This window comes from Micropterus salmoides, unplaced genomic scaffold (assembly GCF_014851395.1).
Source record: "Micropterus salmoides isolate LMB-PRFRI ecotype aquatic unplaced genomic scaffold, ASM1485139v1 Ms_hic_scaffold_4189, whole genome shotgun sequence".
Lineage (NCBI taxonomy): Eukaryota > Metazoa > Chordata > Actinopteri > Centrarchiformes > Centrarchidae > Micropterus > Micropterus salmoides.
In genome coordinates this window covers 9000-19277 of record NW_024043583.1, presented here as the reverse complement: position 1 = coordinate 19277, position 10278 = coordinate 9000, and the positions used below count along the sequence as shown (strand labels likewise).

The window sequence follows — 10278 nt, the reverse complement described above, 5'->3', positions numbered from 1 at the left end:
TTTCTTTTCTAAATGTGAAACTTGTTCTCTGGTCACTCCTAAATCAGGAATACTGTCTACATGTTCTTCCACTATCTGTTCTGTGTCTCTACGTTCTTCTTGACACTCTAAGCGCTCCAATTCTTGCTCTGGGCACAGCTCGCACCAGGCATCTTCAATAACACCATCACTACCAATTGCATTTTGGATATTGTCCAATTCCTCTGCTTCTATTTCAAATTTCCTTCTATTTAAATCAACAACTGACTTGACCAGATGTAGACATCCATCACCTAACCTCACCGCACCACTACCGTAAAACTGCTCATATGTCTCAAAACCTGCTGGTTTCAGCTGTACATCTTTACGATAGGGCAAAAACAACTGCAGAATGCTCTGATGAAACAATTCTGGATTCTTTGTCTCAGAAAAGCGAACATAACGAACAACTGCTGGTTGTGTGCGTGTTCTTTTTAAAATAAAACCACAGTCACCGTTTAGTTTAATCCTATTCTTTGACATTTCATTTTTAGACAGAACACGGTACTCTGACGCAAATGTTGCCATGCACATGTCATTAAAAGTAGTATCTTTTGGCCTGTTCTTATATCTATCGACACAACTAGTCATCCACATATCTTCTGTGGTAAGATCATGTGATGATGCCTTTTGTTTTAACACACTTAAAGGCAGACTCATTTTAACAATGTTATCACCTACTGGCACAAATACAACCTTCCTTGAACACTCCTTCAGATGTAGATTTGTTAACCTGTAAACAGCCTCTTGAGCACACACATCTCTATTGTGTAAATACACACTCCCTAACTTTTTCAAGGCATCTTTTGCACTAGCATTTCCTTCCTTAGCTGCTTCCCGTTGTGCATTTCCTAACAACAATCCCATTTCTCTTTCTGCTTTAGAAATATAAGAAATGATATACACTACACATGCATAGGCATCAACAACATATTGGATGTCCATATTTGCATTCCAGCACTTTAACAGTGGTTTGCTGTATTGATTAATCCAGACTTCATTTGCCTGCCTCTTCAGCACGACATGTGTGTTCCTACCACAGCGATTATATGCTTCTTCAAAAAGTGCTTGATTTATACCTAAATGTTTAAACAACTGCTCCACAGTGTCATATCTAGCATCCTCGTCTGAAAGAGCCTCCTTAATAGCAGTCATGACGTTCACTGCATACTCTTTTTTCATCCTATCAGGTTTTGTCTGTCCCTGATTCTTGCATGTACAATGCTCCAACCTACACGTACATGTTTCTTTGTCATCGTCTTCACTAACACTACGAGATATAAATGTTCTTGCCGATGGCGGCCTGGGAAAATTAAAACGACAAACAGTTTTCTTCTTTTTACAGGTTTTTGAATGCCGCTTTGAATGCTGTTGCACAGATGTAACAATGTCAACCAATGCGTCATCTTGGGCCGGTAATTCACACGTAACGTACTGGTCAATAAATTCAACCACCTCCGCATCTGTATGTTATCAATTAATGGGGCATTCTCAATCCAAAACAGGCAATGGACATGTGGTGAACCACGTTGCTGGAATTCCACCCTATAAAAGTAGTCCTTTATTTTGCCTATTGGATGAGATGGAGACATCAGTACCTCCTTCAAAAAACAATGCCAGCGAAAATCAAACATTCTAGCCGCAGTGACAGGATTGCGACGTAAAAGGTCACATCTGTCTGCCCATTCTAAATCTTCTACAGTCTCTGTTCTACCTTCCTGTTTCAAAATACTATAAAGAAGGTTTTTCCACCGCATATCAGCAGAGGAAAATGAGCAGAACCACGTAGGGACACCGAGCTGACGAACACAAGCCAACAGGTCACGCTGGGCTCCCTGCCAAAAAGATGGTGTACCTCTAATAGGTTTAAGAAAACGATAACCATCATCAAATTCCAACAGCTTCTTTAAAGATCCCTCATTGGTCAAAACATCCCCACTGACTTTCTGAGATTTAGCACCTCCTTTTCCTTTCCGTAAAGCTATAGATACATTTGACACAACCTGTTCAACCTCAGACATGTACTGGGCAAAAAAGATATATTCAACATTTTGTGCAAATCTACCATCAGCATGTAAAATCCTGTTATTAAAATAACGTGACAATGTCAAGCGATGCTGTCTATCATCATGATATGTAGACAACCAGAAACAACACCGGGAAGCATTTGGCCTCATTAGCAGGATCAGAGAGCAATCTCACAGGAGAGTTTCCTTCTGCAGGTGCCACATTCAATATATGATCAAAATATTGATCCAGCACTTCCTGACCAATATCAACAGGCATGAGACAGGTGTCCTGAAACATGCAATGCTGCTGTCTATCATGTAGAAGCTCATCATCCACATTATCAGGAGATGTTTCAACACTGTCTACATTAGAATCCCTGGCCTTTTCTATCGCATCACTATCCGCTTCCCTACAAAACTCATTTAACCACTCTTCATTAAACTCTACATCTTTATAATGCACATTGGTCTCTTTTAAATACTGTAGTGCCTGCCTTATGTGCATAGTGTCAACATACTGATACTCATAATGTCCTTTATATGTTAACTTGCGTTTCAATTTCACAGGCAACAAAGAGCCTTCCATGGTAGAACGTGGCAGCAAATTATTAGTTTGTACTATATTTGCTGGAACACATGTAACTGGCCCATGTACTCCATTTTGCCCACCTTTAGGTAATGGCAACATCTTCATGAATGGAATATGTAACGCAATCAAATGTTGTTCTAAACTACCCAAACACGCCAATACTCTTGGAATAGGAAGAACTTGTTTTGTGCACATTCAGGGGGAACCTCACCTCTATTTAACTTGTAATGACACGTATAACAGATATGCAGCTGGCCTCGAGGCGTATCTAACCACTGACATGGCATTGCACACTCCTGATTACATTTGTGTAAATATTCTTCACTAATACATGCATCTGCAACTGAAGTGATAGCAGTCTTCTTACTATAATACTGTCTTTTACAATTTAAAACCTGATGTCTAAACAGCAGCCTTTGACAGACGCAACATACAAAATCTGGCCCATCTTTCACTTTATCCAAAAACTGCTTCATTACAAAATCAAACTGCTGTGACCTCTCTTTCATTTCCAGCTTCTTTAGTTTGTTACCTGCTAAAACACGCTTTTTATGCTGAGCATTTCCATGATACTGCCTTTTACTTCTTTCTTTAACCCTCTGCCTAAACACAACACTTTCATGATAATTCTTCTTAGTCTTTCCAATAACCTTCTCCCTATACAGCTTGTCTTTATGATACCTACTCTTAATCCTTCCAATAACCTTCTCCCTATACAGCTGTCTTTATGATACCTACTCTTAATCCTTCCAATAACCTTCTCCCTATACGACTTCTCTTGATGATACTTACTCTTAATCCTTCCATAACCTTTCCCTATACGGCTTCTCTTTATGATACTTACTCTTAATCCTTCCAATAACCTTCTCCCTATACGGCTTCTCTTGATGATACTTACTCTTAATCCTTCCAATAACCTTCTCCCTATACTGCTTCTCTTTATGATACTTACTCTTAATCCTTCCAATAACCTTCTCCCTATACGGCTTCTCTTGATGATACTTACTCTTAATCCTTCCAATAACCTTCTCCCTATACGGCTTCTCTTGATGATACTTACTCTTAATCCTTCCAATAACCTTCTCCCTATACGGCTTCTCTTGATGATACTTACTCTTAATCCTTCCAATAACCTTCTCCCTATACGGCTTCTCTTGATGATACTTACTCTTAATCCTTCCAATAACCTTCTCCCTATACGGCTTCTCTTGATGATACTTACTCTTAATCCTTCCAATAACCTTCTCCCTATACGGCTTCTCTTGATATACTTACTCTTAATCCTTCCAATAACCTTCTCCCTATGCTCCTGATAAATCATTTTCATTTGGAATCTCTTTTTCTTTAGCAAATACGTAGAAATACGATTATTAACTTTTGCTGTACTCTGTGTCTGGACCTCCGACTTACTGCTACAACTACTTTGAGCTCTACCTGCCTGCCTGCCTGCCTCTACATTATATCCTCTGGAAGAAATCGTAGTCACTTTGCAGTAACCATAACAGCTCTGCGTGTTCGGCTGCTGAACACAAACTACATTCTCATAATGGTTATCATTACAATTTTCCAAATACAATCCCTGATTGGACAACTGTCTATTCTTGCAACTATACTCATACCAGCGATTATTACAGTATGTGAATATATTTACTCCTAACCAATCCGCTGCTGCTTGAATCTCCACTTGTGTTGCCCATCTGTTCACATACTGCATTTTTGACATGCTGAGGTATTCTGCCATTGAGGAGTAGTTACTATCCAAACTGCTCTCGTATGCCACAGCGTTGCTTTCCAATTGCTTAACCACAGCGAGTCTAATTTTTCTGTGATACTTCTGTGTGCCACACACAGCTTGACTGACTGCCCTAAAAAAACAGTTACCATCACCAACTATTTTATCATTCATACACGGAGCCCCCAACACACCAACGTTAGAAGAAAGTACTACATCAACCTTCTCTGACACTACATTCAGCTGTGTGCACAGAGCTCGTGCAACATCATTACAAAGAGGATTAAACTGCAGTTCTTTACTTGTGACACTCACAAATACAACATCTGAATTAAACTCACTGCTATTAACCTTATTTGATGTTGCCATTGGAATCTTCTGCTTTCTACCTTTTTGACTGACAGTGCACCCATGTCTGTCAACGCAATCTCCATCCACTGGCATTTGATCCATATTAACAACTGATACAGTATTAACCTCAGAGACTGTGTCTGCACATGCAGCAGCACAGTCTCCACTCAGCTGCATCAGGTCAATATCTTCAAAGGCAGTTTCTGGACAACTCAGGATCCTAACCACAGAAACAGTAACCGGAGTTACTTCAAATATTTTGAGACTAGTGAGATCATCAGTATACAAAGAGTTTACAAGACTTATGATGTGTTTGTGCAATGACTCCAAGTTATTGTAAAGAGACAGCATGCTTGTTCCATCAACATCCAAAGCCCCTCCACTGCTGCGAGCGTGTGGGTCAAACACGGCAAACCTAATTGTGTTTTCTGAATCAGTCTGTCCTACTTTAAAGACGGCACAGATGTTACTTCTAATGTTCAGCAGACATGCGTCTGCTTGAATTAGCGCTGTCTGAAATGCTACATCCAAAGGCATTGCGAACTGTTGTACAGCGGGGTCATATACATCAACGCCAATTATTCCCGTCAGTGTCGGCAAGTACTCCATCTTAAATTTTGTTTTTTTATGTCATACTGTTTTGGCAGTTCATTAACCAAAATGTAACCACTCCCCTCAGAAGCACTTATCATATTATGCTGCAACATGTAACTGTACATGTCATTACCCTCAAACAAAATGTCGTCGACATCATCTTTATCCCAGATTAGCAAGCTCTTTTTAACATGTGTCATCATGGCTGAAATACTGTTTGTGGCACACTGCTTGTTTCTGTTGCTACCAAGGAATTCAGCACCCTGATGAAATGACCCTTCAACAATAGAAAAGACACTGTCATTGCTCACGTGACCTGTAGAGGGCCCAGCAGCAGCAGCACGGATCACAGGTGGAGGAGCAGCGTGTGTCTTGCCGTCACAGAGGTGCTGGAAACAAATTAAACATACTTATTAATCATGTGTTTATGATTTGTCTGTATCAAATATTTTTGAGACATTGTTACAATCTGTGTAATATTTCAAATACAGTGCACCAACCTTGTCAACCTCAGCGGTGGCAGGTGTTGTCCTGGGGATAGCGTACACCAAGGCAGGCGCTGCCTGGTCCTAAACAATGATATTAAAACATTACTGACCTGTATATAAACATCAACCCATACAACACCAGGAAAATTACATTTCAGAGGACATGCAGTTTGCAGCAGTTAAAGTAGAGCTGCAATATAAAAACACACTGACCTGGTTGTCACGCACATCAGCAGGCTGGCCAGCAGACATCTCTGGCAACTCTGTCAGCAGGGAAGGTGCCAGCTCCTGAACCTATAAGAAAAGAGGGAAAACAATATTTTACACACAATGACACTAAACTGTGCCTCATGTCATACTCTTCAGTTTTTTCCCCTTGAACACAACAAATATGAGAACATTTCACATAAAACCCCACTAACCTGGTCCTCTGAGGCAGCAGGCGTGTCAGGGGACATCTCTGCCAACTCGTAAACCGGGCGGGTGGGTGCCGACTCCTGAACACAAGACAAAAGAGCCATTTAGAAACCTTGAAAAATAATAATAATATACACACATAATATTTACTAACATCCTCCTCTGTAGCTATATTGGAGGGTCTGGCAGGTGTGGGCCTGGGACACACCTCCACAACAATGGCAGTTGCCTCAACCTTCAAAAACGAGTAGCATAAACAAACAAGTACTTTCTTTGACTTTCTAATGATGGAAGTACGATATCATACTTTATTGCATCACACTGGACTAACATGTTCAATTAATTAAATCTTGAAGAAAATGATGACAAACCTGGCGTTTAGCAGATCTCCTCTGTGAGGCAACTCGCTGTGGCCGAGGTCCCGATCGGGCCCTCTGAAGTAAAGACAAAAAACATACATCAGCATATCAAGCAATTATATTTGCTACATACCTCCATCTTACATTACAAACACTGACTTCTGTTAATGTTTGAGGAAGGGGCAAAGCAAAAGCTTGAATGTGCATGTAAAATTACCTTGGCTTGTGGACCAGGAAGACCCTCATGGCCAGGCAGATGGGACGGCACAAGCACGTCCATCCTGGCCAACATGGACTCACTAAACCGTACAGGATTCAGGGCGATAAAACACTCGCGAAGTCGTATAGGTGCCTGTGAAAAAAAACACAAACACCATTAATTCCTAGTCTAAATGCATCTTCTGATAATATAAAAGCACAAGACCAAAACAAACCTGCTCTTGTGCCGTCCTCTGGGAAACACCTGAGGAAGCTTCCCCTGATGTCTTCCTCTGCATAAGACAAAACACCTTGCATTACAATACATTACTTTTGCCACCACAGAAACAAGGTGCCAGTTTAATGTCAGCGCGCAAATATTACCTTCCTGCCCTCCACTGGCAGGAATCCATCAACATCCGGATGAGGTTTAGGTTTCTCCTGGCGACGCACACGGTCGTCTTGATGCACAACCACAAGTGGCCGGACCCGAGGAGGAGATGGTACTGCAGGACGAGCCGGCACAGCAGCAGGCTGCTGCTGGGTAGCCGCTGACGACTGCACATGCTCCAAAGCAGCATTCCACAGCACGTCAGTGAGGACAAGCATGCCGTGGTCGTCACTCAAGTGGATCTGCAACAAATAATCGAAGCAGAGGAAGAAGTTTGTCGTCATTGTCAACATTTTTCTATGAATTGGACCACATAGAATTGTATTACCCCCCATCCCTATTTAATACATATTGTACTTACGCCATCTCGGCTCCACAGAGAGCGATCGTTCAGGGGGAACTTGTCAGAATAGGAGTAGTACTTGAGACCTTAAAACAAAGACAACCCCAATATGAATCGTTGGAATACATGGCTGCATTTCCTAAAAGCATCATCATTATTGGCCATACTAAAATCAACTTTGAAACCGACCTATCCTTGCTGCCACTCTGTGGAACTCATGACGAAACGCTTCCTGTACGTCAGGCGCAACTGTCAGACGTGGAACAAAGTCCAAGACAAACACCTGCACATAATAATACTTTGTTAATCACAACACCCAATCAATATCTATAACTGTAGTAACAAACAGATTATACAGAGGACAATATATAAGAAGGACCTACGTCAGGAAAGAGTTCACAAGCACTTCGGAGGAGGGCGTGAAAGGCCTGCCCAGCCTCACAAGACGTCCGGCTGGCGGTGAGGTTATTGCTGGGAGCAAGGACACAGACAACATCAGGAACACACGGGAGTGGAGCCTGCACCAACTCTGTCCTCAGCTGAGCAGCACACGCGCCTGGAGTAGACATGAACCCAAAGGAGAGGATTCCCGGTGGGATGGCCACAAAGTCATCTGCGAAAGCACGCAGATGACTGTCTCCAACCACAAGAACAAACTGTGAAAAAGACAAAGACGACATGTTACCAACAATATTATAAGCTCTTTGTCTCAGCAAGGATGAAGTTTACAAAGTACAACATAATTACCTTGTTGCCAGGAGCAACAGCTGGAATGACCAGTTTGTGCTGCCTATTGGTGTGGGGAGAAATAGGCCATTTGCGAACCCTGTGGCGCATCCCAGTGCCCTCCCCTATTTATGAGACAGATAAAGGGAAAGAAATGTACAGTTAATGGTTTGAACAAATCATGAATTATGTCAACACAATTACATGCCTCACAGCAACTTTATAAATATTCAGGTAAAAACTTCACTTTTATCATCAAGCCACAGACGTTTTGAAATGACAAAGTATAGAATAGATTACATCATTTGGCCACTTACATCCAACAAAGTCAGGGGGGAGCCCCCTGCGATACTCCAACATCTGTGTGTCTGCCTTCTTCGCAGCCTCCCTGCGCGAAGCAGCGAGTGCACGACGGTGGGATTTCCCGCGTGGCATCTGAAAACACATGGAATGATAAACAAAACACACTCGTACTCATAGTAACAGTCTATCACATGCACAAAGTATTAACAACACATTAGCTTTAGCTAGAAGCAACAACAGCTGCTAACGCTACGTAGCCTACACAATGTTATCTTCAGCAAGTGCTACTGAACTCAAACGGTAACAAGCTGTCTTTATTTGGCGGACCTCCTCACAGGCGCGCTAATAATACTAGTTACAGTCAATGTCTAACGTACACAGCTCACGTTACCACGCTAATTACTCTGTTAGAAATCACACTCACCTTGCAGAAGTCCACAATAATTCCTCGGAGATGATACTGAAAGCTTTACAGCGTCTGCGAAACAGGATTTGCTATGAAAGCAGTAGGAGCAGCTAAATCACTGTGTTCTCTCGAACCGCGACGAAGCTACAGAGGGTGCCCGCCCGCGCCATCTGGGTTTGTAATGGGCCAACCTATCAGTGACGTCAGACGGGGGAGTTTCCAACGTCATCACCGCGTTGCGCGCGCAACCAGGGACCAGAAAGTCCACAAACTGCGGGGCTTTGTGTCGTCACAGATCGTCTGGCGGGCCGCCATCTTGGTCAGGTCGGCTGCGGTCTAAAGTTTTGTTTGTGTCATGGGGTGTGAGAGCCGACATGCAGGATATGCCTGAAATCGTCTCGTCGAGACGAACAAAATCAGCACACCCACAGCCCCTGTACGATGTTCTGTTCTGTAAAGCATGGGAGTGCTTTTGGTCATTTATATTGACTGTTTTGACAATTTTTCAATGTTTTGGAAGCTTTATGTTATTTGGAACTTGGTTGTATGGAGAGAAATAATGTTTTGAAGACAACTACCAATAAAACTGAACATATAAGCAGTAAATATGGCCAAAACATGGACATTCGCCTGGTATATTTTTGAAAGATTGTGTAATAACTGTTGTATATCGGTTTCTTTTCATCACATTTACAATTACAGCTGTATTCTAGGTGTATTAGAAGATATTCAGGCACCAACAGCAATTTGGTGTGAATTACATAACAAAAGACCAAGACAGTCTTGGACTGAAAGGGGTGATTGCTTAAACTGGCTTTTCTTTGTCAGCATGGGACACCATTGTCCACGTCAGCCAATCGCCACACGACACACGTCACAATGTACTTTAAAGGTGAAGTGTGTCGCACTACTCTTGCACACGGACCACACTGCTACAGGAAGGACTACCAGGCTCCAACTGAACAGTTCCCTGCCGAAACTTGGACATTTTAAGTGATTACATTTTGAGGTAGGTCATGGATTTACACTACAACAAGCTGTTTAACTTAAATTGTCCTTGGCATAATATCTGAAGATAACATATACATTACAAGAAACTGTGCTTGTAGCTGGGTTTTTGGGCCACTTTTAATTTTCACTTTATGTGCCCTTAAACCAGATATGGCATCACCAACTAAACTACCTAGAGGAAACGTGAAGGACGGTGAAACAGAAGAGGCCAGGCAGTCACTCCAACTATTAACTGTACGTATCCAGTGGGATGAATTCATGAGACTGTGTCAACACTATACCTGTGTTACTGTTATGGCTCACTAAGGTTAACGTTGTGATATCAACACTTCTTGAATGTCAA

The 10278-nt window shown here is 42.0% G+C and overlaps 1 protein-coding gene across 1 annotated transcript; it reads right to left on the bottom strand.

The window, feature by feature from the left end:
- Positions 1-5384: 5384 nt before the first annotated feature.
- On the bottom strand, positions 5385-9049 carry LOC119887476 (the record flags this gene model as incomplete). The annotated part of the gene is made up of 14 exons (XM_038698268.1): positions 8943-9049; positions 8533-8650; positions 8237-8340; positions 7873-8145; positions 7679-7772; positions 7508-7575; positions 7140-7388; positions 6992-7048; positions 6775-6909; positions 6570-6632; positions 6204-6278; positions 5995-6075; positions 5794-5862; positions 5385-5682 (listed from the first exon to the last, which is right to left on the bottom strand). Coding segments are annotated over exons 2-14 (1684 nt in total), but the record flags the coding sequence as incomplete, so codon positions are not given.
- Positions 9050-10278: the final 1229 nt, after the last annotated feature.